General features: G+C 43.5%; 1 protein-coding gene across 4 annotated transcripts in view; it reads left to right on the forward strand.

Moving 5' to 3' along the window:
* CEP290 (centrosomal protein 290) overlaps nucleotides 1–22,053 on the forward strand; it is a 272,670-nt gene that overhangs the window by 10,838 nt on the left and 239,779 nt on the right. For all 4 annotated transcript variants that reach the window (XM_068276835.1, XM_068276834.1, XM_068276837.1 and 1 more), the window contains exons 3-9: nucleotides 353–430; nucleotides 943–1,012; nucleotides 4,487–4,533; nucleotides 8,718–8,861; nucleotides 13,280–13,333; nucleotides 20,941–21,090; nucleotides 21,561–21,743. In XM_068276835.1, coding sequence (XP_068132936.1) covers nucleotides 353–430; nucleotides 943–1,012; nucleotides 4,487–4,533; nucleotides 8,718–8,861; nucleotides 13,280–13,333; nucleotides 20,941–21,090; nucleotides 21,561–21,743 — 726 coding nt within the window. The remainder of the gene's footprint in view (nucleotides 1–352; nucleotides 431–942; nucleotides 1,013–4,486; nucleotides 4,534–8,717; nucleotides 8,862–13,279; nucleotides 13,334–20,940; nucleotides 21,091–21,560; nucleotides 21,744–22,053) is intronic.

The following is a 22,053-nucleotide window of genomic DNA, read 5'->3' on the forward strand; positions in this document are numbered from 1 at the left end:
TGTACATTATTTGTTTCCTATCTAGCATACACATACAGTAGGTATTTTTAATCTGATTTGTTTATGGCACATTTTGGACTAGCACATCTCCTCCTGGGGGATTGTAAATATTTCCTTTACTTTCAGTGGCACGCCTTGAACAGCAGTGGTACAGTCCAACGGCCACAATAATATGAGTAGGCAGGCCAGCTGGAATCTTTCTATAGGTGCTTGTCAATAAAGGAAAACTTGCGGTTTCCTCATGACAAAAAGTGTAATCCCAAATCCTGCACAGAAAGCAAACAATAGGACCAGCACCCTCCTACTTGTGCAAGCCTAGCTAGCATTTCTGTTCTTCTGTTTGTTTTTTTAGGTGAGAAGTACAGAGCTGAAAGGAGAGACGGATGAGAATTTGATACAGCTTTTCCGCATTACACAGTCCTTAATGAAGGTATGCACACACTTTCATGATTTAGTCTTTTGTGTTTGAAATCCGTCATTTCATTATTTTAGCATGTCCAATGTGCATAAAGGATTTCATGCCTCGATGTGACAGTGCAGAGTTTAGGATTGCCTGAATAATTTAATTAATGCCATATGAATAGCTGCTTGTTATCTTCATCTTGACGAACTGAATTAAGTTGGTATGGCTGACCTTACGTAAAACATCCATTAGTTGTTGTTGTCCACCTTATGTGGTGGTACCAGTTGTCACTGGTCTACAGACCGGTTGTTAAATGGTAATATGTAGCATATGTGACTCAAAATTAATTATCTGAATGAAACTGAATTAAATTGGCATGGTTGACCTTATGTAAAACATCATTAGTTGTTAGTCCACCTTATGTGGTGGTAACCAGTTGTCACTGGTCTGCAGACTGGTTGTTAATATGTAGCATATGGTACTCAAAATTATTTACAAGTGGAATCACTTTTGTTGTTGGCCTTCCTTTGATTTTATAGATGAAATCTCAAGAGGTAGACCTTGCTTTAGAAGAAGCTGAGAAGGCAGGGGAAGAGCAAGCTAAAACTGGTAAGAAATGAAATGAAACCATAAAGCTGCACATCTTACATTCCTATTACAACTATGAACAGAAGTATACAGCTCCTAACTCTGCCTATTTGTAAATCTGGCCCTACGTAGGCGAAAAATTCAATTGAATAGGGTCTAATGGCTAATTAAATTTATCTCCTAGGTGATATTTTCACACCTTGGTCCATATGCAATTAACTTTTTCTCCTGAGTTATCTCCTAGGATATATTTTTTATCTTCTCCTTAAAATAACTTATCAGCATTTTACTATTAAAAAGTTCCCAAAAGTTGAATTATTTTGAGTATTTTAGTGCTTGTTGGTGGTTTAAAAAGCATTTTATGACAAGGTGTTAAAATATCACATAGAAAACTCAGGGGATAAAGTGAATTTCATGTGAGCTCAGTAAAGTAAAGTCAGTAAAAAGTCAGTAAAAATGCCTTTTAAACACACCAGATAGGAAGAATACAATTTGATAGTACCTTTTCACCCTATTTTTTGGTACTTTTCAGTTGCAGAGTTCTGAAAATGTATTTATACAGAAGATAAAAATTTTCCTAGGAGTAAATGTAGGAGAAGAAGGGAATTGAATAAGGGCCAATGTGTGAGTGGACACAAAAGCATTTAATTAAAGCATGGTACATGGCTGCACACAAGAGCAAGGCAAGATACTAGACTGAGATTAAAATAAGATGCCATATTATGTTAACTAAGATGAGCTATCTTCTTAAAACAGATTAATTGCATTCCAGCGGTTCTGGAGGTGTGTTGCTTCCAGGGACAACAAAGGACTATTTACATATTCAACAGTGGTGCATTGTGGGAGACCTCATATGCTCACTCCAATCTGAATTATCACATTTTCAAACAAATCATTTCTAGAAATAAAATGACGTGTATTCACATCTGCATTCTGAACAATTCATTAATATGTTATTTACAGTATATGTTGTAGTATTGATGACTGTGTTGAATGTCATTTGGGTGCCAAAACATTTGGGCATCTTACATATGTTTGCAGTGTTCCCCAACCCTGTCCTCAAGGCCTGCCAACAGTGCATGTTTTGTGGAAACCTACAGAGCTAGTTAATCAGCTCTGTTGCAACATTAATTACACCACCTGTGATTGTGTGGTTTTCTGCAAAACATGTACTGTTGGTGGTCCTTGAGGACAGGGTTGGGGAACTCTGTGTTAAAAGACACCTGAAGTGAGAGGAATATGTGCTCTGATGATGATGGAAGGCAGAAACCTGGCCAGGAAGGAGAATGGGCAGTGTTCTCCACAGAATTGTTTTCCAACCGCAGGATATGAAAAAGTAGCTGGGTGGGGTTGGATTTCATAAGGAGGAATACAGTAGCGCGGCGTGATGAAAAATAGGCATGGCTATAATGTCATGTGGGTGGAGCTAAGTAATGTAATAGTGTAACAGTGCGGCAGTGGGCTTTGTTTCCTTCAAAAACAGGTAAGCAAAGTGACTTAAAGGGTAATTCGACAATGTTCCCCAAACATATAAAAGAACAATGTTTATGCCATGATGTGGAACTGGAGATTTGCATCATAATACATTTGCAGAAACTGTGGGATTCTATTTATTAGCATACCATTTCGTAATCATGAGCTCCCAAAATGCCAAATTATTATTTATTGTATTTATAAAGCGCCAACATATTACGCAGTGCTGGACAATAAATCTATACAATGATATAAGAATTACAGATATAACAAGGTTATAGAACATAGAACAAAGTTATACAAGGCAAATTGTACAAAATACATGATCATGCAATATGGGCTGGTTAGGTAGGCCAGTAATACAAGTACGAGGCTATCATAGGAAAGCACATGATCCTGTAGATTACACTAGGGGAGAGGGGACCCTGCCAGAGTCTTACAATCTAAAGGGGTGGAGTGGAAACACTAGGTGGGGCTGTGAAATAAATATTTAGTAGAGAGTTACTGTGTGGTAGGACGTGAGTAGGCCATCTTAAAGTTTTGAGGGCTTGCTTGAATGTGTTGATGGAGGGAGCAAGTCTGATGGGTGGTGGAAAGGCATTCCAGAGGGTGGAGGTGACTTTTGAGAAATCCTGCAGACGGGCATGGGAGTGTGAAATGCGTGGGGTGGTGAGGCGAAGGTCATTGGAGGATCGGAAGGGACGACCTGGTGTATACCTGTGAACAAGCTCAGAGATGTAGGTAGGGCAGGTTTTTGTGCACATATTTATATGCCAGGCATAGAATCTTGAAACTTATCCTAAAAACGGATAGGGAGCCAGTGCAAGGATTTACAGGGTGGAGATGTGGATGCGGAGTGGTGCGAAGAATGGAGAGGTCTTGCAGCCGCATTCATCACTGATTGAAGGGGGGCAATGCATTTCAAGGAGAAGCCAGAAAGGAGGGAGTTACAGTAATCAAGGCGGGAGATGATGACGCAACAATAATCCCAAATTACCAAAGGCAGCCAATATGACCATCAGATAATAAATACAGCAACCGTTACCTCTGACACATAAACTGCAACAACCATTACCTCCGACACATGAAATGCAACAACCGTTATCTCCAACAAATGTCAGTGCCCCAGCACATGCTTGTATAGTGATCAGCAGTAGTGACATATAGCACCCGGCCTCAACACATGCTTGTATAATGACCAGCAGTAGTGACATGTAGCATCCCCAGTACATGCATGTGAAATGACCAGCTGTAGTGACACACAGCATCCCCAGCATATGCATGTGAACTGACTAGCAGCAATGACATATAGCAGCCCCAACACATGCATGTGAAATGACCAGCAGTAGTGACACACAGCATGCCCAGCATATGCATGTGATCTGACTAACAGTAGTGTCATATAGCAGCCCCAGCATATGCTTGTGAAATGACCAGCAAGCAACTTTGTCTCCTCCCGGTGGCCTGTTCCCAGCACACGCATACTGAATTGCTGCAGCCTGCAAAGCATACTGATCACTGATTACCCCCTTTGATACATCATGCAGTCTCTCACCTCTGACGACTGCCCACCGGACAGCGCTACGGGGGTCCAGCAAGAAGCCAAATAGCAAAGTTTCCAACTCTGAGACAGTAGATCCAGCTGCAAGACTCCTGTTGCTGCGCTCCTCTTCCCCCACCTCCTCTAGAACCAGCCATACTTGTTTGCTAGGAAGATGCAGGACTTTTCAGGGGGGGGGGGGGGGGGGGGGGGGTTAGTGTAGAGAGAGCAGTGCATCCAAAAGGCAGGGTGGCAGGCTTGGCGACTCTAGTACAAGAAGGTAAGTATTAGACTGAGGAGTTGGAGTCGACGAGTCAAAGCAATTTTGGGTACCTGGAGTTGGAGTCGGTGCATTCATAAACTCAGAAGTTGGAGCCAGATGACTTTTGTACCTACTCCACAGTCCTCATTAATGGGCACCTTTACTCATCAATTTCTGTTTGTAAGTTGCTGATTATAACATCTTGTGTTTTGTTTAACAGAAAACCAACTAAGAAGTAAAATAAAGCAACTGGAAAATGAAATGGAGGTATGTTATACATTGTGTACCTTCCTTTAATAATGACTTAAAATGTCTGCTGTATTTTATGTTCTAGAGAAATCTTTGTTCTGAGTCATTTATTGTAGGTGTGTTTTAGTAATAACAAATGTTGTATCCTGTATAATTGCATCACTGACATAATTCACCATCTGCCAAATGTGCATATCTCTGAACCCTTTTGATGAGGAACAGCTCATGCAATTCAGATAGCCCTTTTCCCATGCTCACAAAAGGTACTGTATGTTCGAAATTTTACTTCTGCGCTGAAACATATACTATTCTTCCTTTGTAAAGTATTCTGTGTTTGTACAAGCTTCACTGAAACTAAGGAGCCAGTGCTGTAGTAGAGATCTATAAATCGTAAACAACCCCCCCCCCCAAAAAAAAAAAACAAAAACACACACAACCTTAGAGATCATACAGGACAACTGGAGTGAGAAGAATATGGAGGCTGCCAAGCATATTTCCTTTTAAACAATACCAGTGGCCTGGCAGCCCTGCTGATCTAGTTGGCTGCAGTGGTGTCTGAATCACACAAGAAACAAGCTTGTAGGCAATATTGTCAGATCTGACAATAATGTCAGAAACCCCTAATCTGCTGCGTGCTTGTTCAGGATCTATGGCTAGAAGGTTTAGAGGCAGAGGATCATCAGGATGGCCAGGCAACTAGTATTGCCGAAAAGGAAAGAAATATGGCAGCTTCCATATGCCTCTCACTTCAGGTGTCCTTTAACCTCCTTAGCGGTAACCCCGTGCTGGACACGGGGTAAGCCGCCGGAGGGTGCCGCTCAGGCCCTGCTGGGCCGATTTTCATAATTTTTTTTTTGCTGGACGCAGCTAGCACTTTGCTAGCTGCGCCAGCACTCTGATCGCCGCCGGCCCCCGCCCGATCGCCGCTATCTGCTGCGGCGCGCGGCCCCCCCCCCCCCCAGACCCCAGCGCTGCCTGGCCAATCAGTGCCAGGCAGCGCCGAGGGGTGGCCCGGGACTCCCAATGACGTCCCGACGTCAGTGACGTCGGTGACGTCATCCCGCCCCGTCGCCATGGCGACGGGGGAAGCCCTCCAGGAAATCCCGTTCTATGAACGGGATTTCCTGATCGGAGATCGCCGAAGGCGATCGAAGCGGGCGGGGCGCTGCCCCCTGGCGGGATTTTTCATACCGCCAAGGGGGTTAAAGTGTTCAACTATGGGCAGCACGGTGGCGTAGTGGTTAGCGCTCTCGCCTTGCAGCGCTGGGTCCCCGGTTCGAATCCCAGCCAGGGCACCATCTGCAAGGAGTTTGTATGTTCTCCCCGTGTCTGCGTGGGTTTCCTCCGGGTACTCCGGTTTCCTCCCACATCCCAAAAACATACAGATAAGTTAATTGGCTCATCCCTAAATTGGCCCTAGACTACAGTACTTACACTACATAATACAAACATAGACATATGATAATAGTAGGGATTAGATTGTGAGCTCCTTTGAGGGACAGTTAGTGACAAGACAATATATATATACTGTACAGCGCTGCGTAATATGTCGGCGCTATATAAATACTAAATAATAATAATAATAACTGTGTATGCAACCCAGTTGCTTTTTTTTAAGCTTTTCATTACTGATTAACACAATGTTTGAGGCCTGGAACCCACTACAGCATTTTTTGAGCGTTTAGGGACCGCTTTCAATCGCTAGTGATTTCCCTAAACGCTCTGCCAATGTAAATGGATGGGACAGATTCCACTAGAGCGATTGCAATTAAAGGGACTCTGAGCTCTAAATATAAACAAAATTGGTACTTACCTGGGGCTTTCTGCAGCCCACTGTAGGTCGGGAGGTTCCCCGGCGTGGTCCTGGCTTCTCTCCCGGTCCCTCCGATGCATACCGCACTGCCGACACTGGGCCGGGTGTCGGGCTCCCACTTCTTGAATCGGGATGCTCTTCGTTATTACGCCAGCCGCTGCGCGTCATCACGGTGGCCGTCGTGACAGTACTGGGCATACACGATTTTAACCGATTCAGGAAGTGGGAGCCGGTGCGGTATGCGGCGGAGGGACCGGGAGAAGAGCCAGAAGGACGCAGAGGGACCTCCCGACCTACGGTGGGCTGCAGAAAGCCCCAGATGAGTACCAATTTCGTTTATTTTTTGAGGCTAGGGTCCCTTTAAGGAAATCTCAGTCGCAGGACATGCAGCATTTTGGGAGCGTTTCCACTCTGTTGTGTTATATAGGAGCATGGAAAATTGTCCCAAAATCGCTTGCAAAACACTATCACAAATCGCTAGCAATTGCAATAGCGCTTTACGCTTTTTAGTGCGTTCCAGGCCTCACTAAAGTTAGTATCACACTGAATCGTTACTTTGTGTACCCTGTAAAAACAGGATTGAAACGCAAAGGAAGGGAAAAGTCGCATCGCGCGATGTGCGTGCAATGCATATGGTGAAACACGCAGTGCTTAAAAGTATGCTTCACTGCAACTGTAAATGCTCACATTGTCCGTTACCACACAGCATGTCTCGCGTTATGCCGATGGATTCTGCCTCACAACACTGCTAATACTGTAAACAATGTGATCATACCATTACAATATAATCACATGTGATTTTATTGTCTGACACAACACAAAGTGCCAGTGTGGAAGTAGCCTTACAGTCTGGGATAGGAACTGTCAGGTACATGTATAGTGTGCTATTATAAACACTGGGAATTATTACGGTATTCTTACAACTGATTTAATATATCACGTTAACTTGTGTCAGTTGCATCAATGTACTGTTGCTTATAATTCCAAGATGAAAATTGGGCACCAAAACCCTTTTCTTTTTATTCACAGATATTTGCTTTATGTTGCCTGAAAACCCACTTCTTATAGTATTTTCCACTTCAGTTATATACTGAAAGTTAAATGTACGCAAGACTGATATAAAGTAAAGAGATCAAAGAAAAAAAATATATACATAAAAAAAATTATGCATAACTCCCAGCGCCTTTCAGGCTGTTCGGTCCCTCGCCGCATGGATCCTTTTCTTTTCAACCCGATTATTCCGCTAGTCGCCACATACTGGGCACAACTGGCCATGTGTGCACACTGTTGCGCTCCCATCACCGGGGGAGTGTACTATTACACAGGCACAGAGCACTCCTGGCCGCGGGAGCACTTTATTTCTTTTATCTCGGGTACCCTTTAAAGTGCATCTCCAGTGTACATAAACCCAGAGCTACGCTAATGATTAAATATTATAATTACCTGGCACATTATCCTTTTAATAATCTTCACTGGAGACCCGGGTTTCGTTGCATAGCTGTGTCGCCTTGCTCAATGTAATATGGCAGCAGGCTTTCTCTATGTTATATGTTAAAAGGACCAAGGCCTTCCTGGGCAAGGGGGACGGAGCTACGCTCCGAACCCAGCTTATTTGGGTCTCTGGTAAAGATTATTACTCGGATGGCCAGGGCTGTGGAGTAGTTACAAAAATCATCCGACTCCAACGCCGACTCCAGGTACCCAAAATGACTCAGACTCCTCGACTCCGAATCCTTAGTCTAATACTTACCAGGGCTGTGGATTTTGTACAAAAATACTCAGACTCCTCAGTTTATGAAACCACCGACTCCGACTCCAGGTACCCAAAATTGCTCCGACTCCGACTCCAACACCGACTCCACAGCCCTGCGGATGGCATGCTAGGTAATTATAACTTTTAAAGCACACTGAACTGAGAGGGATCTGGAGGCTGACATATTTATTTCCCTTTAAACAATACAGATTGCCTGGCTGTTCTCCTGATCCTCTCCCTGTAATACTTTAGCCATAGACCCTGAACAAGCATGCAGATCATGTGTTTCTGACTGACATCTGACTGGAGTAGCCACATGCTTGTTTCAGGTGTGTGATTCAGACACTACTGACCAGAACAGTAGGATTACCAGGCAACTGGTATTGTTAAACAAGAAATAAATATGGCAGCCATTATATCCTGGTTTAGGTGTACTTTAATTACTAGTGTACCTCTGTATTTTATATGTACACCAGAGGTACACTTTAAGAAGCCAATATGAAATTCACTATGTATGCCATATTGAAGCTTTGATATCTCTAGTAATGTGATTTTGGTATTGATAAAGAAACAGGAAGTGAATATTTGAGTATTCTAGTTCTCTTTAGAATGTCTAATGTTTTTTATTAATTTCAGATGGCACAGATGTCCACGGGAACAAGAGATTCACGTTTTTTACGTGAAGAAATTCGTCAGCTGGAGGAACAGCTGGGACAGAGAGAGCGTGAGCTGAAAGACATGACTAAAGAGCTGGAGAAAGAGAAGCAAGTTAATGAACAAGTGAGTTGTGCGCCTGCTGCTTTGGCATCCATTAATGGACCACTATCACCAAAATGGTAACATTTAACATACCTGTATACTGATTAAATAAGAAGTCAATTTCTTCCAGAGTATAATGAGCCATAAATGACTTTCCTCCTTTGTTGCTGTCATTTTCAGTAGGTAGTTGAAATCTGACAGAACTGATAGGTTTCGACTAGCCAATCTCCTCATGGAGGATTCTCAAGGTTTTCTCTGTTTTCAAAAGCACTTAGTGAATGGCAGTTGCCCCGTCACACCCAAAAAAGTGAACAGGGCGGCTGGCCAGCATATTTATATAAATCCTTTTCAATGAGTGTTATTATATAGAATAAAGGCCATGCTGAGAATCCCCCATGAAGACATGGACTAGGCCAAAACCTGTCAGTTCTGTCAGATTTCTACTACATACAGTAAGTGACAGCAAGATGGGAGAAAAGTAATTCATGCTCATTTTAATCTGGAAGAACCCTACTTCTTACTTGAATGCTTTTACATGTATTTTAAATTTTTTTGCGATAGTGGTCCTTGGGCATAATCAGACACTTAAAAATGCATTGTAGACTAGACATTTACCATACTTCAATTTTTTGTGCACATTTAGGGGTATTCCACACTGATGTGTTCTTTTTTTTTTTTTATACAATTCCCACAACAATGTAAAAGTTTTTTAGGGATTACCAGCTTCCTCTTCAGAGGAGAACTATAACTTTAAGGCTGGTTTCACAGTGGAACGTTAAAGACCCACGTTATAGCAGCCAGTAACGCAGCCTAACTCACAGCACCGTAAAAGCAATGTGCTGTTCACAGTGCACACCTTGCGTTACATAGTAACGCAGCACATTTAAACAAAAGTGCTGCATGCTGTACGTTATACTGGGCTAAGCCATGTTAGACTGTTTGCACATGCTCAGTAATGTTGGAGGAGGAGGTCTCCCCTCCTCCTCCGCGGCCAGCCACATGGCTAATTAACAATCACTGCACTGCAGAGACTCCTGGTAGGACTGTAGTGTTGTCCGGATCATGAACGAATCGTTCATTTGATCCGGATCTTTTTTGTGAGTCGAATCATCCGGATCATCACAATTAAAGATTCGGTTCACAGTGGATGTCTGTCTGGAAGAAACAGGAACATACAGAATGTACAGTGCAGGGAAAGTCTTGTCCTGCTAGTCATTTCACCCCCAGTCTGCTTCCCTAGTAAAATGATTCAAATGATTCGGTTCAAAGATCCGGATCTTTTCAATGATCCGATTCAAATGATCCGAATCCTTAAAAAGATCCGGACTTCCTATCACTAACCTGCAGCGACTGCTTCGAGAGCTGCATAACGCAGCTCAATGTGACGTCCAACTTCAACACCACCATACGTTGCGTTAGGGGCACGTTATGCGACCATAATGTCCCCTAAAACGCAACGTCTTGGTGTGTAAGTAGCCTGAGAGAACTACATGTAGTTTTTCATAGAAATATAAGTAGTTTTTCATAGTTGCCAATCTAAAAAAAAGAAGCCTTTTTATAGTTTACCTGAATGCACAGCTTTCTATTAGTTTAGTTTACATACCAAAGCTCTGTGCGGTAAAAGAACATCATCTCACGCAGCCGGAGATTAAACAGTAATCTCACTGCAGTCTGGAGAGTTGCACTTATTAAAAAAAAAAAAAAGTTTGTTCTGTGAATTTATGACCATGTTGCTCATCTGTCTCCTGACTCCTCCAACACCATGCTTAACTGCAGAAGACTTTGCATTACTTTGTGAACAAAATTGAAACAATACAGGACAGCTTTAAAAGACAACCCTTTTCACCTGTCCAATCACCTCCTCCTGGATATTTCCTTCACCTTGGCTGCACATCAGTTGTCTGTTCAGTTGTAACTGACAGCAACTGATTCAGTGCGAAAGGACTAGGGTCCTGATTCAATGATGGCTTTCACACTGTTTTGCAGTGCGGTGCAATGATTTCCGATAGGATAACGCACAGCATGCAGTGCATTACCAGGTGATGTGCGCTTGCAAGCATAAAGTCTATGGACTGTATGCTGCTTGGAGAGCCACCCCACTACTTACCCAGGCTGTACTAAGCGCCAACAGGAATAGAAAACACACTTTGTTGTTGTATATTCCCACACTAGAATTAGATGACTTTGTATAACTACATGTAATGGCTACGTTCCAAAATGTCTCCTTTACACTGGAAATTTCTCAAGATCTCAGGAATATTATGTAATGGTAATTGCTTCCATAGGAAGTCCAGAATCTGGAGGAATATTCAGCTTCAGCTGAAGTTTCACACAGGGACTTTTTAGGAATAAAACAATAATAGTTCTAACAACTTCCATATGATTTGTGAAAGTTCAGCAATCTGGAAGTAAAATCAGCTCATCTTTATACAATATAGCTGAATGCATTTGGTGTAGCCCTGTATAGCTATTGTTAGGTGAGCTTAAACCACGGCAAGACCAGACCTCTACAGAGCAGCATAGTGCCAGTTGTATTAGGCAGCACAGTGGTGTAGAGCAGGGTTTCTCAGCATTCTTATAGCACATACTCTTTACTGAGTATCTCTTATTTTGAATAACATAATCTCAATACCCATTGACACTAGCATATTTGTTAGGAGTGTACAATATTGCTGTAAAAATGCTTTTCAGAAGGAAAACGTAGAGACATGCACATTGTATGTATTTAGAGAGTAGCCTTGTCTAATTCCTCTTATCTGTGACTAATCACCTCCGTAATTTAACTTCTTAGCTGGATGTTAACAATAGCGTGTTTCCCCAAAAATAAGACAGTGTCTTATATTTATTTTTGCACCAAGCAATACGCTAGGGCTTATTTTCGGGGATGTCTTAAATTTATATGAACACAAGTTCCTGTGCTGAGTTTTCTTCTGCCTCCCCCACTCAGCTCTTTGCCACTGGTTCCCTGAGCTTCAGCCTATAGGGAAGAAGTATGACAACTTGTTTTTCTACTGGAGCCGATGGTCTTGCAGACAGGACCATGGCCGTTATGGGCCAATCACTGCACTCGCTGACTAGCAGTAGTCTCTACCATAATCATTGTCAGATGTGTTTAAGGTCAGATGTGTTTGTCGGGAACCAGTTACTGTACCAGCATGATTTTGGGACGTGGAAAGAAACCAAAATGCTCAGAGGGAACCCATGAAAACAAAGGGAGAACATTTAAATTCCAAGCAGACAGTATCCATGCTGAGATTTAAACTTGATACTGTAGTGTAAGTGACAGTGATATTACATTTAAAACCTAACACAACAACACTGTATCATGTACCCCTTTACCTGGACTACAGTGTTTTGCTGGACCACAACAGTCATTCCTAAATTCCATTCCTGGTCTTGAGCGATCCGCCGGGCGGATTGCTCAAAATCAGTCTTATCACCCGAACGACAGTCTGTACACACGCCCGATTTCGCATGCGGACGACTGAACGACGGGATGTTCAAACGACCCGTTGTTCGCAAAAATCCGCCGTGTGTATGGGCCTTAAGGTTCAGCAAATTCTACGAAGATATCACAATGTCAAATTTGTCAAATTTCAGTTTCATAACTGTGACCCAACCATATGATCAATGCTACCTTTTACTGTGACAAAAGCTCAAATATAGTAACAAAATACCATACGTTTCTTAAGTACAGATTGCTAAATGCCTGTTGATGTATACAGCTGTCCTGTGGAAAATAGTTTTTCCCCCACAAAAGTTTAGTTGCACTTAAAAGGAAATCAGGGTGTGAGACCTATGGAAGCTGCCATATTTATTTCCTTTTAAACAATATACCAGTTGCCTGGCAGTCCCACTGATCTTTCTTGTCAATAGAGTATAAATCACAGACCTCAAACAAGCATGCAACTAATCTTGTCAGATTTGTCAGTCATTTGATCGAAATGCTTGCTCAGGGTCTATGGCTTAAAGGGAAGGTCCAAGGTAATTAAGGTCCTGTGTCCTCAGCTCTGTCCCAGCTGGTGGCCCAGGATCCCCTCAGCTGCGGATGCTGACCTCGCCAGGCCGAGAGCCGCTTGCGGTCGCGCTGACGTGGTCTGGAATGTACTGCACAGATGCAATAGTTTTACATCTGTGCAGAACACTCCAGATGATGTTAGTGTGACTGCGAGCGGCTTTCGCGCAGGTGCTGTAGATGCCTGTCGGCATCTGCACCGGAGATGACCCCCAGGCCATCTGCTGGGAGCGGAGCTGCGGGGAGGGTACAGGATGGATGCCAGGGGCTGGAGGAAGCACCGGGTAAGTAGATTTTAGTTTTTAATCACCTTGCATCTGTCCTTTAAAGTATTATTTGTATGAATTTAAATAAATCTCAGAAGAAATTGTGAAGCTGCAGTAATACTAAAGACTAATGTATATTGAATTTTGTTTTTTTTCAGCTGGCACTTCGAAATGAAGAAACTGATAATGAAAATAGCAAATTAAGAAGAGAGGTTTGTTTATTCTGACTTTTTAATGTTGCCTTTGATTTTCTTTTTCTTTTTTTTTGCGGGGTGGGTGTGGGTGGCAAGTAACATTTTGACAGGGACTGGAATTTACATGCGATGAGCTGAAGCTTGTACAGGACTAATCAGAATCTGAAACTGCAGATTAGCACCACATGAATCTGCAGTTCATATGACCCAACAACCGAGTGCACCGACAGGGTCATGTGCATAGGCCCGCTCCCATTCAGTGATGTACTCCCTGCTTGACAGGAAGTATGTCATACGGATTCCCATCAGTCCGTGCATGCGCTCTCCGCTGATTACACTTACTTCGATGCCATAGACTTGCAATACTATATAATCTGTGCGGTAGGCACGGATCATGTGGTAAGGCACAGATGACTTTGTGACAGTATTGTGTGGATTTGATTAATTCTGGTGCAGGGGGATACATCGCATCAGTATGAAAGTCTCCGTAGACTTTCATTGCCCATGTGACCGGGGGAGTGTACTGCACGACGACGTAATGTGCAATATGTGAAAGGGCCCTTACACATTCTTTACACGCTATCTGAAATGGATTTGGAGGTGGAAGACAGCACCTCTGTATTCAATTCACAGGCGTCTCACCCACCAGGCAGGTATAAATTCTTGCCTAGAGCGGCAGGAGGAGGCAGAAGCGCTGCTGCCCTGAGTAGTGAGAGAAGAAATGCCTCTCAGCTCACTCAGGTATCAGTTTACACTACAGCAGCAGCTAACAGCAGCGCCTGACTTGACTCATAACTGATTCACTGACTTATTCATTCAGTTCCTCTCTCTCTGCTACTGGTAACTGCGTGGAGTGTAGCAGCCAGGCATTGACTGCCCCCCAGGCCGCCTTTCATTAAGTGATTTAGGGCTGGTCTGGTGTATTCAGGTTTGTTGTTGTAAGGCAAAGTGAAATACTAGGCTAGCTGATAAAAGTGCAATTAGAGGGCAGGCAAGCTGGTAAATATACAAAGCATGATGCAGAACTTGTCTGGAGGGTCCGTGGGAAAAAAAAATCTGTCAGGTCTCTCCCCATTGTTATAATGACTGCATGTGCAGATAAGGTGTTAAACAGGTTGAAACGTTTTGACAGTCCCTAAACTCCAGGAGGGCTGCTTTCTGACTTGTGTGAGAGACTGGCAGGGACAGCAGTCCTATTACTGGCAACTAGTCTCTGTGTAATGTGGGACTGCAATACAGATTAGCTCTCTGCTCCATCTCCTGCTATTCAGTCTTACTCCACTCCTCCTCTCTCTGGGCTAGTGCACAACAAAATCGCAATCGCTAGCAATTTGCAAATGCCACTTAATAATTTGGGCTGAGGCTGCCATGATAACGGGCCTCAAGTCTATGTTTCCCCCCAGGCCAAAAGGTCCCAGTCCTCCCCTGGTAGCAGCATAGTGTGTGTGTATAGTGTGCATGTGTACTGTGTATAGTGTGTGTGTTGTGTGTGCGTGTATAGTGTGTGTACTGTGTGCATGTGTATACTGTATATGTGTGTGGTGTGTGTGAGTGCATGCCGCAATAAGCATATTTTATGGTGAAACGTTCTGCTGCATTACAACTATTTTCTGGTGAACCCATGCCGCAATAAGTGTATTTTCTGTTGAAACGCTTCTGTATTATGATTTTTGGGTATTTGGGGGTCTTGGGGGTGGTGTTCACCATGGGGGTGGGGGGTATGGGGCTGGGGGGCAATCACGGGGAGTGGGGGGGGCGCCACAGGATTTCTCGCCTGGAGTGACAAAATGGCTAGAGACGCCCCTGATTCAATGGACATAACATTCTCAGTACATTCACAACAGATCTGCAGGGAATGTATATGTAGAATATAGTGCTGCAGCATATGCTTGATTAAATTATATAAACACAGCCCAACTAAAAATACTGTATATTATTTTATGAGTTTAACAAGTTTTAAACTCTTGTAAAATTGGTCCTAGAGCTGGAGGTAGGAACACGTGTTTACACGTTTATGAACTTGTTTAAACATATTACAGTTCAAGTAAAATAAAAACACTGGGTTTTATTTTTACAGCTATCTGTGAAAAACGATGAATTAATACAATGTATTGTGTCATTGCTGTTCATTAGGAGTCGATACATTTTTCCTGACCACTTCAGGTTCTCAATAATTGTTTCTAATTTGGCTCTGCTACTTGTTGACTATTTAATACATCCAGGGTAGAGATGGCCCTAACCTCCGATTTTCGGTTCGCGAACTTCCACAAAAAGTTCGGTTCGCAGGAACTTTTGCGAACCGCAATAGGCTTCAATGGGGAGGCGAACTTTAAAAACTAGAAACATTTATGCTGGCCACAAAAGTGATAGAAAAGATGTTTCAAGGTGTCTAACACCTGAGTTTTTTCAGTGACTACAAGAGGGGGAAAAAAATTCAAAAAGACCTTATAGTTTTTGAGAAAATTGATTTTAAAGAACTCCTTCTGACCGTGGGAAAATTAAACGCCCACCGACATTAGCGGTTAATAGCAAAGCCCCTTTAAAAGCTAGAAACACCAACATTGCTGGGAAGGTTAAGTAGAATAGTGGGAACAAAAAGACCTTATACTTTTTGAGAAAATCTATTTTAAAGTTTCAAAGAAAAAAGTCAATTCATTAAAAAAAGAACCGATTCATTAAAAAGAACCGGATGATTCATGAGCCATTAGCAGAGAATGTGTCCTGTGCAGGACGTATAGCTGCTGGCTCCCGCTGTCTCTCCCCACCTGCCTTTACCTGTCACCCTCACCTAGGCTGGCAACCAGTGCACCCTTGGGTGTACGAGGTGCCAGCCTAGGTGAGGGTGACAGGTGAAGGCTGGTGGGGAGAGACAGCGGGAGCCGGCAGCTATGCGTCCCAAAGGACGCATTCTCTGCTATGTGGGGGGCATCGGAGATCTTCAATCAACTTAATTGAAGATCGCAAGATAAGAGGATACTGTATTCGTTGGATCGTTTACCGAGTATATTGGCGTGGGAACATTTTTTTTAAAGGTACAGGTAAGTATTTATGGTTAATTTAGAATAATAAAATACTTTTCTCGTGGTTGTGTTTTTATTTCATTTAACCCTTTGTGGAAATGGGTAAGGGGTTTCAGATTTCCCACACTCAGCACATAAATATAATAATACATTTTTTTTAAAGGACTTCCGAGGCCACAAATGTGAAAAAAGTTAAATACCTTTTCATAATCCAGATCCTAACTCTAGTTTGCAGAGATGTAGGGAACCGAACATTGGAGTGCAAGTACAATATGCCTTTTACCTGCCTGAGACATGTTGTGAGATTCATGGTTTGCTAACAACCATGGCTGCGATTTATGTTCGTCAGAATCGCCACCATTAACATTGCCAAAATGAACAGGTTTTTGTGACCCTAGGCTATGACCTCTTTGGCCTAGGGGCCCGAAACTCACCAGTCATGATCCCCCTAAGAGTCCCTACAATGCTAGAAAATGTGCCACTGCTGAGCCATCACCCTTTTAAAAGATTTGGGATTTTTGAAAGTGAAATAGGGAGCCCAATAATAGCCTATGGCAGAATTCAGCACTTTTGCACCCCTATAACTCTGGTTGGTTATCAACCGCCGACTTTAGCAGTTAATAGCAAAGGCCCCTTAAATCCTAGCAACACCAAATTTGCAGGATATGTTAAAAAGATAGCAGGAAACCATATTAAAAGGACTTCCGAGGCCACAAATGGGAAAAAAGTTAAATACCTTTTCATAATCCAGATCCATGGAGGACGCCATCCACGCCCTCCCGTTCATTCCGCCATGGCTCCCGCAGTAATACCGGCTCATCAATATGCGTGCATACATTGGACGCATCGGGAGGAGGTCCTAGAGCTGCGCAGCCGCAATCGCGTCTGCGGACTGCACAGCCGTGGCAATCTGTGACGGCCATATTGAGGGGGGAATGAGAACCCAACCTGTTTGAAGGGGTCGGGACCCGACCGGGGCCAGTATTACTGCGGGAGCCATGGCGGAATGAATGGAAGGGCACGGATGGCGTCCTCCATGGATCTGGATTATAAAAATGTATTTAACTTTTTTCACATTTGTGGCCTCCGAAGTCCTTTAAAAAAAAAATTCATTATTTTTATGTGCTGAGTGTGGGAAATCTGAAAAAAAAAATGGCGTGGGGTCCCCCCTCCCGAGCCTCTGTAACCCCTTGTCCCCCATGCAGGCTGGGATAGCCAGAATGCGGGGACCCGGCCGACTGGGGCTTCGCACCCTGAGCTATACCAGCCCGCATGGTCCATGGTATGGGGGGCTCCGGGGGGCGGCCAAGCCTTGTTCCCCCCCCACCCCCCGGAGCTCTTGTCCAATCCATGGACAAGGGGCTCTTCCCCACCTCCGGTGTCCCAAGAGGAGGTGGGGGCGACGACTCCCTGGGGGGGGGGGTTCATGGTGGCATCTGGGAGTCCCCTTTAAGAAGGGGACCCCAGATGCCCACCCCCCTCCCATTTCCCATTTCTACAAAGGGTTAAACGAAATAAAAACACAACCACAAGAAAAGTATTTTATTATTCTAAATTAACCATAAATACTTACCTGTACCTTTAAAAAAAAATGTTCCCATGCCAATATCCTCGGTAAACGATCCAACGAATACAGTATCCTCTTATCTTGCGATCTTCAATTAAGTTGATTGAAGATCTCCGACGCCCCCCACATAGCAGAGAATGCGTACTTTGGGATGCATAGCTGCCTGTTCCCCCCTGTCTCTCCCCACCAGCCTTCACCTGTCACCCTCACCTAGGCTGACACCTGGTGCACCTGCACCGGCTGCAAGCCTAGGTGAGGGTGACAGGTGAAGGCAGGTGGGGAGAGACCGCAGGAGCCGGCAGCTATACGTCCTGCACAGGACACATTCTCTGCTATACTAACGGTTCATGAATCATCCGGTTCTTTTTAATGAATCGGTTCTTTTTTAATGAATCGACTCTTTTTTTTTCTTTGAAACTTTAAAATCGATTTTCTAAGGTATTTTTGAAAAAAATGTTTTTCCTCTTGTAGTCACTATCCTCTACATACCCTGCAAATTTGGTGCTTTTACTATGTAAGGGGAGTTTGCTATTAACCGCTAAAGTCGGCGGGCATTAAAGTCTATGGGTGAACCAAACTTTTTTTTTTAAAGTTCCTTGTTCACTGCAAACGCGAACCACTGAAGTTCGCCGGGAACCGTCTGCCGGCGAACCGTTCGGGCCATCTCTAATCCAGGGCAGGAGGTGTGGCCAGTCTCCTTTAGCAGCCATTCACTCTGGGCTCATCCAATGCTCCACACAAAGGAACAAAAAAAATGTGAAGCTGTCAGCATTTTGACACATTGGCCACATAATCCCAAATGGTGTTGGAGTGATTCTGAGTTGTCCACATTGCTCAGCAATGTTTCATAAGTGAAGGAGTCCTTATGCTTAAAGAGGGACTGTAACAACATATTGTACAATGCAGTATATTATTCCTACTTTTAGGTTATTTTTCCTGGTTTCAGCATCAAAAATATGTCTTTTAGCTATATATTGCTCTATATTGGTGTGTTGCCCCGCTCTCCCAGGGCAGTCAAGCCTGGGCTGATTACGGTATTTTCCGTACTATAAGATGCTCTGGTTTAGAGGACAAAAACCAAGGGGGAAAAAAATATACTAAACCTGGTGCTTCCATGGTGCAGGGACATCTTATGGACCCCCCACCAATTATGTCCCCCTTGTGCTTTCCTTGTACCTCTTGTGTCCCCCTGTGTCCTCCTTTATCCCCCTGTGTCCTCTGGCATCCCCCTGTGTCCTCTTTCCCCCTTGCTCTTTCCTGTGTTCTCTGTCCCTCTGTTATCTGCTCCTTTTTTTTTTTCAACTTTCTTTTTATTGAAAAAGCTTAAAGTCATGGTACATATAAACACATATCCAAGGCGAGGCTAAATAGAAGAGAAAACAGTAGCATTATTCGCCTCAAGACATGTCTACATTGTTCAGCCATTGCTGCAAGTGTTAGTCTATTACAGCATTGCTTGAAGTTTCGGCGGGCGTAGAACATGACATGGTGTAAACTCAAACAACTGAAAATAATAAAAAAAAAACAACCAGTATATCCTTTGGCATATTTCCGTCTCTAAAGGTGGATTGAGCTCACGTGTGCCGCTTAGCTTGCCCCGGAGCTCCATGTGTTAGGGGGAGGGTGGTGAGGGGAGGGGGGGGGGGGGGAGAGGAAGAGGCTAGTATCTCTCTAGCGTTCACATTGGGCAGATTGGGGTGGGGGAAGACAAGGCTAGTGAGATGAGGTCCAGGCCGACCACAGGCTCCAAGTGCTCAGGAATTTGTCTGGTTTATCATTTAATGAGAAATTGATGTGTTCCATAGAATATATCTCTTTAATTTTGAGAACTAGGGTCTCCCTGTTGGGGGGGGGGGGGGTGCCTTTCCATGTTTGAGCTAGTAAGGATTGGGCTGCATTGCACACATGTGCTATAAATGCGTTGTGTCCTTTAGGGACCCGGGGGTTGTTATCTGCTCCTTTTTTAATGCGATCCAAAGGTCTCGAGGGCAGGTCCACAGCTCCATCATTCAGTCAATCATTGCACTCCCTCATTGTCCAAATAGGTATTATTCTAACTGTAAGACGCACTGACTTTTCCCCTCCACTTTTGTGGGAGAAAAAGTGTGTCTTATTGTCCGTAAAATATGGTAGCTGTGTGCCCTTCTCTCAGTGCATGCTGGGAGACCAGGTATTTTCTCTATTCAGCTCAGAATAAACAACACCCAACCATTCCTCAGCAATGCAGGTTGCCAGCGCTTAAGACTACATTTCAGAATGCTGAGGTGAGAAAATATTTTATAATAGGCAAGCACTCACTGAATAATCTATAAGTGAATACTGTATTCATGATGTTATTTTCACTACAGTTCCTCTGTAATCTCCAGTACAGGGAGCTGTAATTAGTAGTGTATCCTGTCTGTAGTGTATCCTGCCGTGTTAGTTAAGTGCCGTGCAAGTAAAGTTAGGGCTGGTTCACACGGACGTCCGCCCCCGCGTTTACCGCCGGCGTTCGGGACTCGACGGTAAACGCTCCTATTCAAGTGAATGAGAACGTTTGTACCAGGCTTTTACTGGTTTTTGCGCTAACGCAGCGTTCCGATCCCGTTTTTCCCCAGTGTTTGAGGCGACCCTGGATGCTACATGTATCGTCCAGGGTTGGTTAACCACTGTGGCTAGTGGCAGCACTGCCAAACGAGACGCCGCTGGAAGCAGGGCAGACGGCCATCTAAACCAGCCCTAAGTAATGTATAGTAATGTATCCTGTACCCTGCCATGTAAGTTTTACTTTATCAGGAAGTGCATTTGTTATATTTTTTTAACCTGTATTTAGATTTTGTTGGATCTTTCCTTTTATTTCTTTATCAATTTCTTTATGTCTAAACTGTTGTGTCACCTTTTTCTTTAACACTACTTCTGTCTGAAGATAAAACTACTTAAAAAGAAGGTGAGGTATTTAGCAAAAATATCAGGAAATGTTAGAAAGCCTTATAACATAGTAGAATATGTTTAGATTGTGTTGTGTATACCACTGACCGATTATAACTTCTACTATACAGAATGAACAGCTGCGTCAAGATGTTATTGACTACCAGAGACAGATTGATTCTCAGAGGGAATCCCTTATGTCCCGTGGAGAGGGCCAGGACTACAAGACTCTTATCTCCAAGAAGAACATGGAGCTTGTACAATACCTTGATGAGATACAGGTCAGTCAACATTGCTGTCTTGCACCCTCTCCCTCTGTTATGCCCTGTACACATATATCATTACTGGATTGTTAGGGTGACATTGCAGGACATGAGTGCTGAACAGACACGCTGATCAACTATAACCAAGCAGGGTGTACTGTCAGTGGAAAGGGGAGGAGTAACCACAGCGAGGTGCACAAGCCAGAAGCTTCTGGGGGCTGGGTAAGTACGAGCACAGTGGACTTTTGTTGTTTAGTGATCTGGTGTGCAGCTGTACACACTCCAGATTCTTATTTGAGATGGTGTTGTATGACTTTTCACAGCCAAAAACTATGTACCGCATGTATGAGGCTTAAACCCCCTGCATCCCTTTTTCACCCAGTGTGATAATACACTGAATGATTCATTTTATGTAAGCAGTAAATACTACAAGGGTAGCTAAAGTAATCATACTTTATGCCTAAATTCTTAATTTCTCTTTCATTCAGAGTTTGACTGAAGCCAATGAAAGACTGGAAGCTCAAAACCAAGAAATGACTAAGAACCTGGAGGAATCTGTGCAAGAGATGGAGAAAATGACAGATGAGTACAGCAAGATGAAGCTGATGGTGCAGCATGCAGACAGTGCTATGGACCAAATGAAAAAGGAGAGAGATCACTACAAACTTCAGGTCAGTCTCGCATCAATTGTACGAAGTGAGGTTTTTCACTTGTACTAATGGTAACAGGTAGGCAAACCACAAAAACCCTCTCAGGAGAGTGTTTATTCGCAGATTTGTCAGACATGTATGGAGCCTTTTAGGGTTCATTCACACAGTTTGCAGTACAAAAAAAGCACAGCCCATAGACTTCAATTCGCAAAGCATTACCACATTCGGAAAAGCAAAAAACTGGAAAACTAAAATAACCGACTAGTGAGGTAATTTATCAACTTGTGAGGTAGATACCTCAATAAATGTCAATTCACAAATATTACTGTAG

Source organism: Hyperolius riggenbachi, chromosome 3 (genome assembly GCF_040937935.1).
Source record: "Hyperolius riggenbachi isolate aHypRig1 chromosome 3, aHypRig1.pri, whole genome shotgun sequence".
NCBI lineage: Eukaryota > Metazoa > Chordata > Amphibia > Anura > Hyperoliidae > Hyperolius > Hyperolius riggenbachi.